We start from the raw sequence: 20,686 nt of genomic DNA on the forward strand, positions 1-20,686 counted from the left end.
CTTGACAGTGGAGGGAATTACTTTCTGAGGCATCAGGATTTTCACTTGGCAATTGGTTTCAGAGAAACCAATTTGTGAGACTCTTTCTTCTCTCAGGGGTCAGGAGCCCTTTGGCCAGATGGCCTTATTCCAGGCCTTTGGCATTTGGGACTTGTAATGTGCCTGAAATGCCCTAAGAGAAGAAAGAAGGTGTGCTAAACCAGAGAAGGGGAGAGATCACAAGAGGAATGTGTGGTGGAAGGGAGAGAGCAAGAGAGGAGTAGCAGCCCTATGGTAGGAGTGACTTTTTACAGGGCTATCACCAGCAGCAATGCTAATAACTAGGATTGCTAACGCAAGGCCAGGGTCTTTCTCTGTGCTCACAAATGCACAGAAACCTTGCCTGAAGTTGCACAGCCAGAGAGTGGCAGGGCTGGGATTGAACACCAGGTAGGGTGTCCCATGAGTCTGCTTTTGATCCCTACACCATCCTACTTACCTAACGGTTCTAGCATTTGCTTCATGTTTCCCAGTGCATGAGTGTGTGGACAGTGTAGGCAGATGACAAAAGGGGACCTGTAACGTTTGCAGAATCACCAGGTGGCTCCATGCCTCTGTCTTGCATCTTGGGTCATTTCTAGATGACATGCTTCCTGGTATTAAATTGGTCTTCTACCGACCAAGGTGAAATCTGATTTTTAAATATGCTTGCGTAAGGCACATTTTCATCTATAAAAAGATTTGTGGTATTTGTTTTGGGCAGTGCCATTTCTACATAAATTTGTTGAATTGATTTTTAAAATTAAATTGCATCTGTAGTGGGTAAAACCTCTCACTATAAAAGGACACTTTTCTTTCTTCAAAAATATAATCCTGATCTTATGCAATTTGAGACCATGCTTTCACACATTTTAATGCTGAATAATTTATTTCTCCTTCCAAAGATAACATGTTTTAAACAATTCTGTATTTAAACCAAACTGCATTTCTTAAATGACAATTCATTTGATTTCCCCTCTGAAAAATCCTTGACACAAAAATGCTGGTTTCATTTTTTTTTTTTTTTAAAGATTTTATTTATTTATTCATGAGAGACACAGAGAGAGAGAGAGGCAGAGACACAGGCAGAGGGAGAAGCAGGCTCCATGCAGGGAGCCCCAGGCAGGACTCGATCCCAGGTCTCCAGGATCACATCCTGGGCTGAAGGCGGCGCTAAACCACTGAGCCACTTGGGCTGCCCTGGTCACAGTTTTTGATCAACACGAGATAACCAGCGTTCTCTTTTGAGGTGGTGTAATTTAACCCCCAAACATGAGAACTGTTTTCACAATCTCTGTTTTCCTAGGTGGGTCAAATATAATATTTCTAACCCACCTTTTGAAAGATGAAAGATAGCTAGGGGATGCTCTCTGTTCCCTTAGCTTTGGAGATTTGGGGTTTGGATCTGGGTTAGGAATTACGGGTCCGAAGTTTATGGTTTAAGGTTAAAAGTTTAAACAAACAGATGCCATACACCTGTGTATTAGGGACAGGCTGAGATGCATTTATCTTTTTTTATTCCTGGGTTTTTACAATGTAAATATCTGCGCTAGTGTTGCACTAATGTGATACAAAGCCCCATTCTTTCTATGTGTGTATTAATTAGAGGATTACACTCAGAGGAATGTGAGTGAAGAGTGTCTGGCTGCCTTCTTAGTTCCGAGTTCAACAGAAAGTCTTGTGTAAGCATTTGGGAAAGATTCTGAACACCGTAGTCCTCTTGCTAATTTTAGCTGATCTGTTTTGCAGTTGCTGATGGAGAAAGTAAGTACAGTATCCTATAAATACGACAGGTTCCTTAGGTGGTTGCTATTTTGGAGAGTCCCAGGGCTCCCTCTTAATAAAGTTAGTTGTCGCGACTAGCCATTGCTTCAGGAGTGTGAGAGCCAGCTCACAGTGAGAGTGCGTGCTTCCTGAAGGCAGGTCCGACTCTTGGTCAAGTCTGGTTACTCCCTCTCATGTCCTGCGGTGACAAACCCATAGGGGACATTGGGATGACGTCACCGACCCATTGCCAACTAGGAAACATGGTTTCTTTGACTTAGTTCTTTGGCTCATATTTTGGCCTTTGGTTTCTTTTAAGTAACTGCCTTATGCAGAGCCTGGTCTTTATAAATTTTTTTTTTTTTTAAACTTGCAAGTATGCATGCAAGTAGCATTGCGTAGCTTCAGCAATTGCCAGTCTGGTTTCAGTAATCCTCCCTAAGCCCAACTTTTCCTTCCCATTCCCATCCTCTTCTCTGCCTGTCCCTTCTCTTCCCTGCAGTATGTTAACACAAAGTCCAAGCATCCTCCTCCTGTAAATGTTAGTATACATCTGTGACTAGAATACCTTCTTTTTTTTCCTCAACATAAATATCATGTTAAAAGTTGTTTAAAGTGTTAGAAGCACATCAACGAAATTAATAACTGTTTTTCAGTATCACCTAATACCCAGCCCATGTCTGAGTTTTCCCCTGCGGTGTCAAAGATGACTTTGACTTTTCTTTCTGCAAGGTATTGATTTGTGGAAGGAGCTGAATCATTTGCCCTAGGATTGCTTTACAGGTTATTGCTTTGTTCAGCTTGTGTTTCTAATAAGCTGGAAGTTAGATCTGGAAGACTTTTTACTATCCTGATATGAAGGGAACATACTGTTAGGCGAGTGTGGGAATTAGGGGGACTTGCCCTCTGGCTTAGGGCAGGGGTGCAGGCAGCCAGCCCAGCTGATGATCAAGGCATTAACGGTGGAGTGGTCTCGTTTGAACTAAAACGCTCACACCCAGCTGTGAAATTCAGGAGCTGGTCTGTAGTGTGACGTGGAGAGGGAGAGCTAGCATCTCTCTGTTTAGGAAGCCTTTTCAAATAACTTTCCAGTGATCAACAATCCTCAAGCTGTAGTTGCAGAGGATTGAACAATGCATTAAGAAAGGTCAGTTGAGAGAAAACAAGGAAATGAAATGGATCGAGAAAGGAAAGAAGTATGGGGGTGGATAGCGAAGGAGGCTGGACCACAGTCTGGGTGCAGGGCTGAGGTTCTGGGGTTTTCACCACAGTCCTTAGGGAGACTTCTCCCAGTTATATGATCACACAGTGGCAAAGAGCAGCAGCTAGCTTTTCTGAATTTACTGACTTGTTGAACTTCCCAAGGCAGCTGCTTTGATGCAGACTGGCAGCCACGTCAAGTTGAAGCCCTTTCTTTCTTGCAGGAAGAAATGCCATCAGCAGCAGGGAGGGAGTGCACAATGTGAAAAGATTTATTCCAAGCAGGGCCTCTGCACTGCAACGGGTGGAGGAATAGTTGCTGGAGTGACCTGTAGTGTCGGCTCCAGAGGCGCGTGGCTTTGAAGTGGGCTTATTCAGAGTCCAAGAGGTACTACTGTCTTCTTTTCTCAGCAACTGGGAAGATGGACTCAGGGCCATCAGAGATGAAAATTAGTATGTGAAAACAGTTATAAGACATGGGATAAAGAGAGGGACAGACACAGAGACGGACAGCAAGACAGGGACAGCAGATGACTGACTTTTGTAGCTGTGGCCCTGGATCACACAGCTGATTTGCCTCAGTTTCCTTATCCATCAGGTAGAGAAAATCATTATTATCATCGTTATCATCATCAGGTTAAGTGAGTTAAACAGGATACATGTATAAGGTACTCAGAACTATGCCTGGCACCTAGTAAGTATTCACCTGAGTTCCTAGAACAGTGACTGACATCAGTAAATTTCTGTTAAGTGGATGAATAAATGTTAGCTGTTATGCAAAGAAGTAAGGCATTATTTTTCAGTGTTTGTGTTGGCTGATACAGTGCAGATAGGCATCAGCAGGGTGAGTAAAGAGAGTTACAGTTGTTACATTGTTTTCAGGAGGTGTCTGTACAGGTAGGAAAAGTAATTATTGGATATAAGTCAGTCTTTACTTAGCACTGGAAGCACATCGGAAGCCATGCGTGTGTGCAAGCTGATCATTTACATTTGGTTTCTAAGTCCTCAGATGCCCAAATGCTGCCACTTTGGGGAATTGTCTTCTAAAAGCTGCTAGCACTGTTCTGGGTCTGGTGCAGGGTCCCTCAGCATTTGTTAGAGATAGATCCGTGTGTTGTCTGCCATTTGCCCATGGTATATCAGCTCTTGGAGGGTGGAATCCCCAGGAGTGCTCTGGGTGATGTTGGTAATTAGTCAGAACTGGATGACAAAGCCAGATATATATTCAGCAAGATAGGAAAATTCACCTGAGTTTTATAAGAAGCATGGCTTAAAACATATGTGTTGGGGAGATTTCCGATGTAGAGCCCCCTGGGCTGCAGGGAGACGGATGAGGGTTTTGGATCTATGTGATCATGCACATCTCCTGTGGTCTTTAGACCCTCGGCATTGGCCTGGGTGTCCAGGAGATCTCAAAGTGTGAGACGTGGCCTTCACCTGCCAAGTCCTGCAGAAGAGACAGGTCAGAGCAGATCGAAAGTTGAAGGAAGTGGGAGGCACTTTGTGCCGTGTGCCCAGTGGTGGCCCAGGGAGCATGTTCTCTGGACTCCAGAGGGGAATTGTGGCCTCCACCTGCAAAGCAAGTGGAGTTTTTTTTTTTTTTTTTTTTAAGATTTTATTTATTTATTCATGAGAGACACGCAGAGAGAGGCAGAGACACAGGTAGAGGGAGAAGCAGGCTCCATGCAGGGAGCCTGATGTGGGACTCGATCTCAGGGCTTCAGGATCACACCCTGGGCTGAAGGCAGCACAAAAACACTGAGCCACCCAGGCTGCCCGCAAGTGGAGGTTTTGAGAAGAAGTGGGTGGGTAGCAGCCATACATTTTGCAGAGTATGTGAACTGCTTTGTTCTACTTGATTGGCAAGGTGAGGTTTGTCTCACTGAGACCTACTATGTGCGACAGCTGTCACTTCTGTCTTTGTGTCAGAGAGCCTGGAATTGGAATCAGAACCTGGAGTTCATTCTGGTTCTGCTCTTGCATTAGCTGCAGGATCACCTGGCTAATGACCACTTTGAGTTGAAAGACCTGTCTGGCGTGTCTTTGCCCGTCTCAGTTCCCTTGGCTATAAAGCGAGGATAACAGCAGTACCTTCTCTGCAGGGTTATGGTTGAGTCTTAAATGAAGTGACAGGTAGGCCATTATTAGATGAGTGAACTTGGAGGGGACTCAGGAATCAGCTTTGCCTTGAGCCCATCTCTGTCCTCAGTGGCAACATGGACACATCCCATTCTGCTTCTTCAGAGCATCTCAGGCAGATCGCCTAGATTTCCAACAGATTACCAGCATTGAAAAAGTCCACTTCGGCACTTGACGGGAGCACTGGATGTTATTCTATATGTTGGCAAATTGAACACCAATAAAAAATAAATTTATAAAAAAAAAAAGTCTACTTCACATCAAAGACAGTTTAAAGCTTCTCTCTTCTAGCAGGCTTGAGAATCTCAGAAACTAGTGGTACACAAGGGTTAGCATCAGCATCCTCTGGTAGGTTTTTGCTCTTGCTCCCTCTGGTTCTGGCCTCACTGAGTCAATCAAGGACCGTGGGATGGAGACATTGGACAAGAAGCAGAGCCTTTCACTGAACTAGTGTGTTTGGCTCCCTCCTGGCTGCCATGACTAGCCTTTATGTAGGGGCACATTAGCAGTTCTTTAGAGATGTCCCTCTTCCCTGCTTGTCCCCTTAGGGACCTCCACTAGGATCTCTCCCTGATGTTCTGTCCAGCTAATCTGTAACCCCTACCTCGGCTCCTGCCTCAGGTCTTTTCCGCCAGCTGACCTTCGATCGTCATATGCACTGTCCTTTCTGAAGGGAGCCTGGTTTCTTCCTGACCTGGTCTTCCAGTCCCCGGGGAAGTTCACATATCCTTGCCCTCCAGAGTTGTCCCTGCCACCCGTTCTTCCCACTCTGTCATCCTGGCAGCTGCTGCCAGTCTCCTCCAGCGTCTCCAGGTGAGGGGTGGGCAGGCTCCTGGTAACAACCTGTGTTCTAATCCAGAAACAGCCCAGGGCAGACACACACGCCTGAGCACCTCTGCAGCGGTTACTGGGGCGTGCGGTGTCATTTCCTGTTCTTGCAAGTACAGGCATACCTCGGAGAAAACTAGACCGCAGTAAGGGGGTTTGGTTCTAGACCACCGCAGTAAGGGGACTGTTGCAATCAAGTGAGCCAGATGAATTTTTTTGGTTTCCCAGTGCAAGTAAAAGTAGTTCATGTACTCGGCAAAATGTGTGGCTGCTGATGTATACTGTGGTCTATTAAGTGTGTAATAGCATCATGTCTAAAAAAAACAGTGTACGTACCTTATTAAAAACACCTTTTTGCTAAAAAGTGCTAACCATCATCTGAGCTTTCATGGAGTTTTAATTACTGACCACGGATCACCATAACAAATACAATAATAATGAAGAAGTTCGAAATATTTCAAGAATGTCCAAAATTTGACACATAGACACAAAATGAACAAGTGCTACTGGGAAAATGGCACCAAAAGACTTGCTTGATGCAGGCCTGCCGCAAAACTTCAGTTGGTGAAAAAACACCACATGGTCAAACCACAGTGAAGCAAAGCACAACCAAATGAGGTGTGCGTGCGCCCCCCTGCCCCTGCCCCATCTCTTATGGGGAGGGAAGGGGGGTGCAACAGGACTCTCCTCGCCGTTGACTTCTCTCCAAGGACTCCTTCTCCCACCTCACCAGCCTGCTTGACCTGGGCTCTGACCGACCGGTTTGGCCACCATGGAGCCACACCTGTGAGGATGGGCCCCAGGAATGCCTTTCCTTGGAAAGTGAGGGTGTTTGTCAAGTCTCATTAGTGGGGTGCGAGTGTAGCCACATTCAGTGAGTGTTGGCTCTTACTGTTCAGCTTCAGCTGTCTCCTCTGAGAACCGGGCCTTCCGGTAGCCCCTCCTCTGCTGGCCGCCTCATGCCCTTGGTATGTATGAAAGGGCTGTGAGTTGGTTTTATTTTTTATATTTCAGCCTCAGCAAAATGGGATCTCTCCACGCATGTTCAAGGCCTTTGTAAGCAAGAGCCACCCCGAATTCTCCTCTAATAGACAGCAGGACGCCCAGGAATTTTTCTTGCACCTGGTGAATCTAGTAGAGGTGAGTCCGCCAGTGTTCGGAACTGCTCGAAGGGTCGGAGGGAGGGCGCGCAGCCCCCTTGGCAGGGCCGGGATGCCCCCCCCAGCCCCTCTCCGTAGTCGCTCACGCTCCCGGCTCTCGGCTCCCGGCTCCCGGCTTGCGCAGCAGCCGACTGGGGCTTTCTCCACTCAGCCTGTTTGGCCGTAATCGCTCCTCATGCCCTGTTTTCTGGTGCTTCTGGAGCTCCCTGTTCTCCTTTTAATTTGTACTTAAAGGAATGTTTGTCCGTTCTTTCATTCAATTTTTTTTTTTTTTTTTTTTGATCTCCGTGACAGAGCTCCTTAAGAGTCCACTGTGGTATTTGGTGTCCTTGTGCCACCACGCAGAGATGGTCACACTTTGCTCACAGCAGAGTCAAATCACATTAAGTGTGTGGTTTTTATTTTTATTTTATTTATTTTTTTTAAGATATTATTTATTTATTAATGAGAGACACACAGAGAGAGAGAGAGAGAGAGAGAGGCAGAGACACAGGCAGAGGGAGAAGCAGGCTCCATGCAGGGAGCCCGACGTGGGATTCGATCCGGGTCTCCAGGATCACACCCTGAGCTTTAAAGGAAGGCGCTAAACTGCTGAGCCACCCCTGCGTCCCAGTGTGTGGTTTTTAAAAGTCCTGAGAATTCATGATGAAAGGCTCTCACCCCTACCCCCTTAAAAAAACAACTACTTTTTTTTTTTTTTTTTCTGATTACAAACCTGTTCTTTGCGGAAAATATAAAAAGGCACAAAGGAAAAAATGAGAATCACTCGTGGTAACAGCCCCTACAGACAACCGGTGCTGACATTTTGGTGTCTGACCCACCAGTCACTTTCTGGGAGCATTTATTCTCTTCATGCTGTTTTATAAGCATTGTTTTCTTTTCTTTTCTTTTTTTTTTTTTTAAGATTTTATTTATTCATGAGAGACAACAGAGAGAGGCAGAGAGACACAGGCAGAGGGAGAAGCAGGCTCCATGCAGGGAGCCTGATGCAGGACTCAATCCCGGGTCTCCAGGATCAGGCCCTGGGCTGAAGGCGGCACTAAACCGCTGAGCCACCCAGGTGTCCCAAGCATTGTTTTCCACTTATCCTGTTGTGAACATTTTGCCACATCATTACATATTTGAATGTAGTGTGATTTCTTTTTAAAATTTGTATATAATTTACACTAATGCATTTACATGACCATAGCATATGCGCCTTCATTTTTCCAGGGCAGTCCTTTAGGTTGGTTCTCCCACCCCCTTTCTTCTGATTCCATCTAGGTCAGTTCCTCTTTGATGACTGTTAGTAGCTGTGTAATGTTCATTCACATGATGAACTATAGTTTAACCAGTCCCCCCATTTTGGGATATATGGCAGTGTTTGGTTATTAAAGGACTCTGGTGAACCGCCATGCCCACAGGGAAGGCTTAGTAATGCCCAATCCTTACACCAGATTTATATTCTCTTCTATGCTGGTTTTTATTCACGGCTTAATATTTCATACTTTTACTAACCTTATGTAATCTAACCTTCAGAGGAACCGCATTGGCTCTGAAAACCCAAGTGATGTTTTTCGGTTTTTGGTGGAAGAACGTATCCAGTGCTGTCAGACTCGAAAAGTCCGCTACACGGAGAGAGTGGATTACCTGATGCAGTTACCTGTGGCCATGGAGGCAGCAACCAACAAGGGTAATGGTCCCAGAGTGGGAAATTGGCCGTGTGCTTCCTCATCCGTGCAAACCCTGCAATCAGAGATAATGTGGTTTAGTCACTGCTAAGTCACGTCAGGAGGAGACCCAGCCCAGATGGTGTCTGGTTGGCACGTCTCTTTACCTCAGCCCCCATGTGAGAAGAGTCAGAGGCATCATGGGTTTTTGTTGGAGGGATTATGGATAGAACCTATTTTAGTGCCTATAAATTTGACCAACTGGTTGATTTGGAGTCAGCTTAGTTTGGGGGAATATTATTTGTAATTATAGATGTGGAAAATTCTTTAATGTTAGCGCCCAACGATTTATGCCATAAATTCTGGGGGAAATGATCAGAATCGCATTTTTTTGAGGTGAGACGATCTAGGAGAGCTTGCTTGAAGTAATCTGAGAATTGAAGACGCCTCCTGTGGGAGATGCAGTGGGGCAGGGCTCTTGTAGGGCAAGGCCCCTTAGAAGGGTCTTCGGACTTTGGAAACAGGAAGAATGTAGAGGAGCTGCGGTAAGGCTGGGGTCTCTGGGAAAGACTCCTTTAGTCCGTTTGTCTGGGAGAATGGGAGAATGGTATTTCTTAGAAATGAAGCAGAAAAAGGCAAAATGTTTGCTCTATTTCTTGTGTCCTGTGAACTGGTCATTTCTGTAAAAGTCAGTAATTCACTGGGTGGCCTTCTTTCCTCTTTTTTTGTGGGGGAGAGTCAGTTTGCTGTGCTAATTGAAAAGTGATGATTATGACATTTTTGGGATGAAATGATTTCCATTTTCTATAAGCTCATGCAGCTTTTGATCAGTTTCTAAATTCTTACCCATTTTATAAGGTAGAAATGAGGGTAGGGGTCTGTAGTTTGTTTCCAGTTTAGAATTAGGCTTAATTGTTCTCTCTTCCCAGCCTTGAGGAGGTTCCACTCAGTTCTGTGATCCTCTCTAACTCACTGTTTATAATTTGTGAGTGACAACTATTCTTTTTCAGAAATATTTATAATTTAGTCTCTGGAAATTGATTGCTGGGAACACCTAATGCTGGTATTCTAGATCTAAGTACATCATAAACTGATTGTGGACTGGACAATGAATTTTTTTAAAAAATATTTTATTTATTTATTCATGAGAGACACAGAGAGAGAGAGAGAGAGAGAGAGAGAGAGAGAGACAGAGGCAGAGACACAGGCAGAGGGAAAAGCAGGCTCCATTCAGGGAGCCCGACGTGGGGCTTGATCTTGGGTCTCCAGGACCATGCCCTGGGCTGAAGGTGGCGCTAAACTGCTGAGCCAATCGGGCTGCCCTGGACAATGAATTTTAAACCCATTTTCAGATGTGCTTAAGAAGACACAGAAGGGCATAAGGGTGCCTAAAAACTGATAATCAGGAGTGATTTTTTTGGGGGGTAAACAAAAGGAATTCCCAGAAAGACCCACTCAAAACTATGTAAAATTTTGACTTATAGGCAATTTCCAAGAGCACATCTACTGACTCCTGGGAAGTTGATGATGTGCTGTTTCCTTTTTCCCTTGGTATTTAATTGTTTGAGTAGGCATAGTGTAGAAAGGCCTTCTAGGCTGGTAGCTCTGCTACCTGACCTTGTGGGTCACCTCATTGTCAGGGCAGTGCTGGTTAGAATCATGTGCTGAGTGCAGTGGAGGACTGTGGTCCCTACAGTTTAGCTCCTTGGTCCACACTCTCCATGACCTCTAATCAGAATGAGATGACCCTTGGGTCTCCATTCAGTGTGAGATTCTGTGATGTGAAGACTTTGTGATTGGAAGGTGGCATTTGGGTAATCCCAGCCTTGACCTCTGGACAAATGAAGGACCAGGTTTCTGCATCACTTATATCACATGTGAGGTCAGGAGGACCTCTGATCTGGGCTGGAGTTCACAGATCCCTCCCATCAGTCTCAAAGGGGAACAGGCAAAAAAATATGAATGGCTTATGCAGCCTGTCAGTGCCACTTTAAAAATGGCTCAAGAACAGCCCTTCAGTAGGCTTTTCTGGATCCATAAAGGGCAACAAATAAGTAATCCTGCCCTGGCCCAGATACCTTCAGGAAGATTGGCCAAAGGGAGTATTTTTCACTTCAAGAAGCTAGAGTGAGTACAAGTGAGTACAATTTGCTCTTTTACTCAGATGAACTGATTGCCTATGAATTGACGAGAAGGGAAGCAGAAGCAAACAGAAGACCCCTTCCCGAGTTGGTTCGTGCCAAGATACCGTTTAGTGCCTGCCTTCAGGCCTTTTCTGAACCAGAAAATGTAGATGACTTCTGGAGTAGCGCCCTACAAGCAAAATCTGCGGGTGTGAAGTAAGTGCGCATGTGTATGCACTTGTGTGTTTGTGCTTGTGTGGTGATAGTGGCATGAGGAGGGGCCCTTGAGAAGTGGGGATGAGGAGGGGAGAGGTGGCAGGGTATTGTATGAGTCTGTGCACGCTTGCTCATGTGTAGTGAGATTGGATTATGATTCATGCGACCCTCATGGTCAGAGAGCTTACTTGTGAGGCCTGTCCAATAAAATAGGCTTAGAATCTATATTATATTGTGAGTCAGGGAGGGAATGTCTTTTTTTTTTTTTTTTCTTCAAGCAAGGTTGGGATTTTTTTAAAAAATATTTATTTATTTATTCGTGAGAGACAGAGAGAGAGAGAGAGAGAGAGAGAGACAGGCAGAGGGAGAAGCAGGCTCCATGCAGGGAGCCTGATGTGGGACTTGATCCCGGGACTCCAGGATCATGCCCTGGACCAAAGGCAGGTGCTAAACTGCTGAGCCACCCAGGGATTCCTGCAAGGTTGGGATTTATCCTGTATTAGGAATCTGCCTTTTTTTTTTTTTTTTGCCAAAGGAGTGTAGCCAAGAACTCCCCAAAACCTTCCACTCCCACCATTACATGGCAAGAATGATATTAATGAAGAAATTACAGAAATACTTATGACAGTTGTCAATATTTAAACTCTGACTATGATAGATTTTAATTCCATTATTAAAGATTTGGCTTTGAACATGGTGACCAGGGCTCTCAGAGCATCTCAAAGTGGACATAGGGCTCCTGAGCTTGTTTGGATGAGCTGCTCAGGACTTGAAAGATGTTGTTTCCACACTGTGCACCTCATTGTCAGGTACATAAAATTTTTTCTTTCTCCACTTGACACCTTAATTGATTTTATACAGTTGAGTCCTTGCCAATGCACATCATACAATTGGAAAAAGAGTACTCACAGTGCCATAAAATGAAGGGAGGTTTGCAAGTTTGGCTTTGAGAATTTTACTCCTTTTCGTTATTCTTTGGCCGTCTGTCCTAGCTAAATTGAGTTCTAATTGATGTAAAGGGGCGTGAAGACTGAAGAGCTACTGCTAGATGTTTTTTATCACCTCAGGTAGCAGTGAAACTTAAATTGCTTATTCTCTGCAGCACCCATTGCTTGGGATTCCTCTTTGTTTCAGATGATTTACTTCATATGTTAAAAATGGGAAACACAAAGAATTTATTTTAAAAGCTTAAAAAAGCCATATTTTCCTAAAATAATTTTTAAAAATGTTGTTCATATCTGAATGAGAGTAGTAATAGTCCATTCAGTTATCAATTATCCATTGTGGAGTAAGTTTCCATCCTAGGATTGCTCAGTTATAGGGTCTGTGGTGTGTGTGTATGTGTCCTTGCAAAGAAGTGTTGGTGAATTGGTGCGTTCACTGTGTGAAATTCACTTCACTGCAACCTGGAGACCTCATTGGGTAGTTAGACATCGATGCACTATCTTAGTGGTAGACTCCATTTCTTTACTGAGATAGAATTGACATCATTGAGATATTGACATATGCTGATATATATTGAGAAAAAGAATATTCTGTCCATTTAAGGTATGCAGCATGACTTTTTTTTCTACTTTAATTATTGCTAATTGGTGGAAGAGTTTTCAAACATTGATCCTTTTCTCTTTGTACTTTAATTCTAATTCTGCTTGGAACATAGAAGTGATTAGGAGACCTGGGCCTCCTAGAAAGTCCTCAGCATCAGGTGTAAGCTGCGGAGTATTTTTCATTTACCTATCTGCTTGGCCATCCTTTTCTCCTTTTCAGAAAAGTAGCCTTATGTCTTACAAGTGCAAGGTGTGACTCTGGGTCTGCAGGAAGGAGCCTTCTCATCACTTGGAAAGGGCTCATCATTAAAATGGAGTTGGGAGGCATTAACTTTCCAGAAATGAAGACTCTCACTCGAGGATGACTGGTCAGGAGATCTGGATTCTTCTCCTGTCTCCACTCCCCAGTTTATGTTCTACCCAAGGGCAGAGTCACCACTCAATGTCTTTCTTCCATCTGTAATGGAGGAATGATGCTTGCTTACATTGTTTTCTCTTCAAATGCTATTAATATTTAGTTGTAGGCAGTGCTAACCTAACTGTGTGGGGGAGAGGTTTCTGCTTTCTCTAATCCTTCATTTATGAAGAGGAGAGCACAGTGTGGGGTTCCAGAGCACAAGCTTTAGGTAGACAGGCAGTGTTTGAATCCCCAGTGTAGGACTTACTGATATGTGACCTTGGCCAAGTGACCCTACTGTTTCCTTATTTGTAAACTGGGATGATTGTAGTACTTTCTTCACAGGGTGGGAATGAAGAGTAAGGAGAGCTAAACTATGCAAAGTGCTTTGTATAGTGACTCGAGCAAAGTGTATGCTGAAATTGTCACAACCATTGTTTTTATCTTTCCTTTCCTTTTTTTGGCCTTGGGTTGTACAGTTTGACGTGTGGTTGATTATCATATTTTCAACATATTTAAGGGAAAGGATAGAACTATATTTTTTTAGTTGCCAGATTTTCAATACAGTGGGCAATCTTAATTTCACAAAGAGGGACAGCTTACATTTTTTCCTTATTAAGGCTTTTGTAGTGTTTTTGTGTCAATTGTAATTAGTGAATAATTGATATGGTTTAAATAATGATGATAGGCTGTCAATAGACAACACAATAGTGTTGTTAGGCACTCTTCTAAGCACTTTGTATCCTGGCTCATTTAGTTACCATAGCAGTTTTTGGAGGTAAATTTGCTGTGTGTCTCCCTGGTTTTTGAATGACTTACATTCTAATTGTCTTTATTAAATACATAACTTTACAAGAAAAAAATTTTTTTAAAGATTTTATATATTCTGGGGAGCCCTGGTGGCTCAGCGGTTTAGCGTCGCCTTCAGCCTGGGGTGTGATCCTGGAGACCCGGGAGACACCTGTGTCTCTGCCTGTCTCTCCTTCCCTGTCTTTCATGAATAAATAAATAAATAAATCTTAAAAAAAAAGATTTTATATATTCATGAGAGACACAGAAAGAGTGGCAGAGACACAGGCAGAGGGAGAAGCAGGCTCTCCACGGGGAGCCCGAAGTGGGACTCGATCCCAGGACTCTGGGATCATGACCTGAGCCAAAGGCAAACGCTCAGCTGCTGAGCCACCCAGGCATTCCTCCAAGAAAAATTTTAATTTCTAGGAATGAAAGAGTAAGTGCTGTATAATTTACAACTTTGTGGGATTTCACTAAACTTGATGTCCCAAACTTGCAATTAATGAATGCAAATTATTAATTCTGACATTATTTTGAACAAATATATATTGAGCAGTTACTACCTGTGTGATTCAATTTGAGACCCAAAGCAGCTACAAATATGAATAAAGCATGTTTACCAGCTAGGGCAAATATAATGTGGGTGTCATCTAATCCGATTTCTGGTACTCTTATGTTGGTAGTTACCCATAACAAAGGGATGTGTTGATTATCCACTCTTCCCCGACCCTACCCTAGCCTCCAGTTCCCTGCATTGCCTCTTATCAATGGTATCACCAACTGATTTACTCACATAGATACTGACCACAAACCAACTGTGAGTGAGAGTCTTGGGGCTTCTGAACCACATTTTGGAAATCACTGATTTACTGATGACTTTTGGCTGATCTGTTATATATTTTCCAGCTTTTAAGTTGATGTGTTAAGAGGAAGAGGTCAGAGAGATGACATTTTTAAATTAGTTGAATATACTAGGAGTTTGTTGGGTTTTGGTGAAATTGGGACTTGGCTATATTTAAGTAGGAATGATGTTTACTATTGATTCTCAGAAGGAAAACCTAATTAGAGATAATATTATAATTTCTGGAGAATGAACCAGGATAATAATAAATAAATTCTTTAGGATGGTTAAACTTCTATTTTTGAAAGAACTCACATTATTGCCTATACGGTTCTATCATCCTTGTGATGGATAATTGAGATAGAGAGAGATTAAGTGACTTGCCTGGGGCAAAAAACATGTCGGCAACAGTCCAAGTCAGCGTGTAGCACCTGGTGATTCTAGCTCTTTTTTTTTTTTTTTTTTTGATTCTAGCTCTTTTATGACAAAATAATCATGCTAATTCCCTCCATATACATGGTATATATTCTAGTGTGCCAAATGGTTTCACATCATTTCATGACCTGGCAGGTAGATATTTTTAATAAATCTGTTTTGTAGATGTGAAAATAGAGCCTCAGGGAGGCTCAGTGATTCGTCCACATTTGGAGTGAATTAAGGAGCACATCCTGGACCCACATCCACATCTTTTGACGCCTTTTTGGGATAGTGCTCTGTCCCTGTACTATGGTTTCTCTTCTACACGAGGGGGCAGCAGTGCACTTGTATTTGCTTTGCTTTCTGAATTCTGGGCTGATACATTTTAAGTAGAAGGCAATGACTTAGATTTGAAAAATCAAGGTTGTGGGGACGGGATTCTAGAACCTTTTATTTTAAAAGATACATACAGTATCTGTCTACAGCTTATTTTCTTTCTTACATGTACCTGCACTATCCACATTGACATTCACATACAAATGCTTGTCATAAACAAGATGATAAATGTGGACAGGATCAGCTGGAAGTGGGGCATGAATTTGGTGTACTAGGTACCAAATCCAGGCAATTCCTGAAAGTTTGAAGGGAAACTCAAGATATTGACCGTATGTATTAATTTAAAAATTTAAGGTTCAGATTTATATAAATTTGAATCTTAAATGATATATATATAATAATCTATATAGCCATGGATTTTATTTATTATTATTTTAAAATATTTTATATTAATTATTTTAAATTATTTTAAAAATATTTTATTTAAATTCAATTTGCCAACATATAACACCCAGTGCTCATCCCATCACGTTCCCTCCTCAAGTGCCCGTCACTCAGTCACCCCATCCCTCCGCCCACCTCCTCTTCCACAATCCTTTGTTTCCCAGAGTTAGGTGTCTCTCATGGTTTGTCTCCGTCTCTAACTTTTCCCACTCAGTTCCTGTCCTTTCCCTTATAATCCCTTTTACTATTTCTTATATTCCCCATATGAGTGAAACCATGTGATTATTGCCCTTCTCCGATTGACTCATTTCAGTCAGGATAATACCCTCCAGTTCCATCCACGTTGAAGTAAATGGTAGATCCGTGGATTTTGATATAGTAATATTTTAATGAGGCTTTGGCATTTCCGAAAGTCAACCTCTATCAAAGTTCTAACAGACTCCCCTCATGCCAACTTTGTACTATAAGATAGTGATTCTCAGTGGGAGGGGAGCTTAGGGGTATATCAGGATTACTTGGGGAGCTTTCAAAACCACATGTATAAACCACAGAGCACACACATGCTTGCACACTCCTGCAAATATAATATGTATATATATACACATAGACACACACACAGGTGATCCTTGAACAACACAGGTTTGAACTGTGTGAGTCCATTGGGCTTTTTACAGTACAGTGCTGTATTTCTGCTAGCTTATTTTATTGTAAGAACATAGTATATAATACATATGAGCTAAAATATGTTAATTGACTATATTATTGGAAGGATTTATGATAAGAGGTGGACTATGAGTAGTTAAGTTCTTGGGGAGTTGAAAGTTACATGTGGATTTTCGACTGCCTGGGGTGGGGGGAGGGTCAGTATCCCTAACCTCTGCTTTGTCCAAGGGTCAACTGTTTTAAATTCTTGCAAGGGTTTTAGAAAAAACAAGTGACTGTGGTTGAAAAGTACTTTTCAGAAATACAAAATGCTAGAGCAGACTGAAAGTGTGATTTTGCAGCATGTTCCAAATTCTCATTCTCAAGAGACACTAGGCTCCTCTGTTAAACATTTTCTCCTTGTGGAAAGGCCAGGACGAATGACTGGGAGCAGGTGCGCATGTGTCGGCTTGTGTCTGTTTGTGTGTTCCTTTATCTTTAGTGCAGTCTCTGGAACTGCCAGGTATGCCTCAGACAAAGCTTCTGATGCTTCATGAGCTACATTCGAGACTCGTATTGCCTTGTTTCATTGATTTAATCCCCTTGTGTTTCCCAGAACGTCCCGCTTTGCCTCATTCCCTGAATACTTGGTAGTGCAGATAAAGAAGTTCACTTTTGGTCTTGACTGGGTTCCCAAGAAATTTGGTATGTATCTTTTGCATGCTTTTGCTTAAAACATCAAATTGGCCATTGGGGAAAAAATGGCATGTGAAAGGGCCCAGGTGGTTGGCTGTCAAAAATAGTTCCATTTTCTTCTTTTCCCATCATCCCCACCTTTCTCTTTTGAGTCAGAGTACATGATAAGCACTGGCAATAAAAATCACCACATGCTGCCTGCCCCTCTACTAATGCATTCTGGAATGACTAGATTCTAATAGTGAAAATGAGATCCCCACGTTATCAAACCAACAGTGCTTTCCAAACTGTAACATGCATACAAATTCCCTGGAATCTTGGCAGAATGAAGGTGCTAATTCAGCAGGTCTGGGATGGGGCCTGGGATTCTTTATTTCTAACAAGCTCTCTGGTGATACTGATGCTGCTGGTGCTGCTGGCCAAAGCCCACACTTGGGGGTGCAGGTAATTGCAGATACACGCTCTTTTTATTATCTCTCCTTGGCCTCCGAAGCAGGCAGGTGTGGCTAATGACAGTCACTTAAATCATACAAATTTTATTAATAAAATACAGTCAGTGGCATTACATTGTCAAAAAAGAGATTTGATTTTGGCTTAATTGGGCTTTTTTTTTTCTTGCTAATTTTAAAGGCCCTTGACCATTTTTAGAGATTAGAGTTCTCCATCATCAGGATCCAACAAGGTGTCATTAGGCTGTCCTCCATGCCACAGAAGGATGTACAGTTTTACCCTTTGTTGTTTCTTGAGCAAGTTCCTCAGACTGTTTGCCAGTCTTTTAAAGATTTTATGTGTCTGAGCACTTAAAAAACAACAACCCGGGCCTCACACTAGTTAATTGAGCACTCATCAGCTCATCTGGAGAGGGTAGGTAAAAAGAATGTGAAATCGGCAGGACTGGTTTCCCAGGAAATTCCAGCCCTCGGTGGACCGGGCACTTGTTTGCCCCGTGATGTGATGCAGGGCCATGACCGATTGTGAGGCAGATGTGTGATTTTCCTGGTGGAATGATTTTTGGGCAAGATGCTCATCACTCAACCTTTCCTCTGTGGACCTGAGAAGTACCTGAGAGAGAAAACTGCTTTCTTTTAAATGCTTTCAACTGCTTTGGAAACAGCTTTCTTATATTTCTGTCCTTGGAATTTCCATAAAGGATAAAAAAATTCAGATTCCATAGACTTGCTGAATTTAAAGGAGACTCAAAGCTGGCTTTAATGAACCTGAATTTTTCTGTTGAGTAACAGTTGTGTTGATTTTGTTGGTTAGACATTATGTTTGTTTTTTGCTATCCTTTGAGATTGAATTTTTTTTTATTTTTATTTTTTTTTATTTTTTTTATTTTTTTATTTTTTTTTGAATTTTTTTTAACTGAGCTTTTTCTTTGGGTTGTTGTTTTAAGATAGGATTTATGTACCTAACATCATAACTGGTTTTGGGGATAGTGTTTTCAAGTTCTATTTGCTAGCCTGAGAGACCTATCTCACACTAACATTTGGACCCATTTTTCATTATTATCATATCTGAATATAACACTAAACCTGAACAGCCTCTAGACTGATAAATTTTGTATTTGAATAAGTCAGTATAATAATAGCTGACCTGAGAAGTTAAAAAAAGTTTTCCCAAGACTAACACACTTGAGATTCAATTTATTTCTTTAAAACTTCATTCTTTATTACCTTGGTTAGAATGATCATAGTGCTCATCATGATCTGAAAAAAGGTGTAATCTAGGGGCTGAAAACTCAGCTGCCTGATACGGATAGGGAGATAATGTAAATGAAAGGAGTACATTGGATATAAGAAATGTGTAGCCTTGCTATCATGATCTATATTGGGTATTTCCACTTTGGATAAAGACATGGCTTAGAAAAACATTTCTTTAGTAGAAGAATCAGAATTGGAAATATGTTCAGGGTCATGGGGGTAATTGGAGCATTGGGGTCTGTGCCCTACAATCTTGGAGGGCATGTATTGTCTAGAGTGGAAGCTGAAGATCAGCCCCAGGGCAGTTGTTACCATATGAGAATATTTGTATTTAAAAACAAGCTGGGAATATGGATTAAAAAAATTATTTATTTATTCATGAGAGACACACAGAGTCAGAGACATAGGCAGAGGGAGAAGCAGGCTCCCGGTGGGGAGCCTGATGCAACACTTGATCCCAGGACCCTGGGATCACAACCTGAACCAAAGGTAGATACTCAACCACTGAGCCACCCAGGTGTCTGGAATATGGATTTTTAAATCTTCTGATTTAAAAAATGGAATTTGTTGCCAACATTTTAAAAACATCAGAAAATGTCTGGGCTACAATTGGTCTTTGGGCTCCCAACTTGCAACCTTTGGCTTACCTCTGGCTTATTCAGCTTGAAAGGCTCTGTATTTTCCCCCTGCTTCTCCATTAAATCTAACGTTTCAGTGAGACTGCTGGTCTAGGGGCCTACTCCAGGGAACTGAAAATGATCCCTTAACTCTGCTTAGAGACATGCACATAAGAATTAGAGGTGCTGATCTTAGGGGGTTATTGTGGAATTTTGGAGAGTCCGGTGAATGTAATCTCTCTCACTTTGTAGATGTTTCTATTGATATGCCAGACCTACTTGATATCAATCATCTCCGAGCCAGGGGGTTACAGCCAGGAGAGGAGGAACTTCCGGACATCAGCCCCCCTATAGTCATTCCTGATGACTCGAAAGGTACCATCTTCTGCCCGATGATGTTCTCTTACCCTTCTGCCTGCCCCACCCCACAATGGAAGAGTCTCTTCTCTTCCACCACCCTGTCGTCCCTTGGCCATCTTCCTGTGTTGTAACCCACCATAGACACACAGTAGTGAGTCCTGGCTGCAGCTGTAATCTCACAGTAGACCTGGGACCAGGCACAGACCCATCATGAGTAGTTGAAACAGACTTGCAAAAATCACTGCCAATAGAGGGCAGCAAATCTCCAAAAAGTTTTAGATTATGTTGCCTCTGGCTTCCCCTCCCTGTCCCTCCTTCACCTTCTGCAGATAAATGGGCCTGTAGGGAAGAGGAGTGTGTTTTCATTAGGCTCTTAATCTTGAGGAGCTGTGCCATCTTGGGAGTACCTCTGGACAACCAAAAGGGGAAATTCAATAGTGTGTGTTGGTTTTAAAAATCTTGACCACATTTCACCTCCCCAGCTTTGTCACTCCTTCATAGCAAGGGAGCAGTTTGCCCTGTGAAGGCTAAATTTTTTGTTCAGAACATTTAACTTTTTAAGGGAAAAGGATGTGCAGAAAATAATTGCTTCACTTTTGTGGATCCAAGGCCAGTGTCAAAAAATCTTGGTTTCATTTTTAGCTCAGTTATTAATGAAATCAGTTTTATTCTGGCTTTGTTTGCTCACTGAGTCACTTATTGTTCACCTTTTTAATCAGTTCATCAGATGAATTGATAGTGAGAGAGCACTCTGGGCCCCTCTTCCAAAGGTTTTTTTTTTTTTTTTTTTTTAATCA

The 20,686-nt window shown here is 42.6% G+C and overlaps 1 protein-coding gene across 3 annotated transcripts in view; it reads left to right on the plus strand.

Moving 5' to 3' along the window:
• Window positions 1-20,686, plus strand: part of USP13 (ubiquitin specific peptidase 13) — a 116,444-nt gene that overhangs the window by 65,015 nt on the left and 30,743 nt on the right. For all 3 annotated transcript variants that reach the window (XM_025451193.3, XM_035710226.2, XM_035710227.2), the window contains 5 exons: window positions 6,964-7,089; window positions 8,628-8,781; window positions 10,923-11,097; window positions 17,130-17,218; window positions 19,782-19,904. In XM_025451193.3, coding sequence (XP_025306978.1) covers window positions 6,964-7,089; window positions 8,628-8,781; window positions 10,923-11,097; window positions 17,130-17,218; window positions 19,782-19,904 — 667 coding nt within the window. The remainder of the gene's footprint in view (window positions 1-6,963; window positions 7,090-8,627; window positions 8,782-10,922; window positions 11,098-17,129; window positions 17,219-19,781; window positions 19,905-20,686) is intronic.

Source organism: Canis lupus, chromosome 34 (genome assembly GCF_003254725.2).
Source record: "Canis lupus dingo isolate Sandy chromosome 34, ASM325472v2, whole genome shotgun sequence".
Classification (NCBI taxonomy): domain Eukaryota; kingdom Metazoa; phylum Chordata; class Mammalia; order Carnivora; family Canidae; genus Canis; species Canis lupus.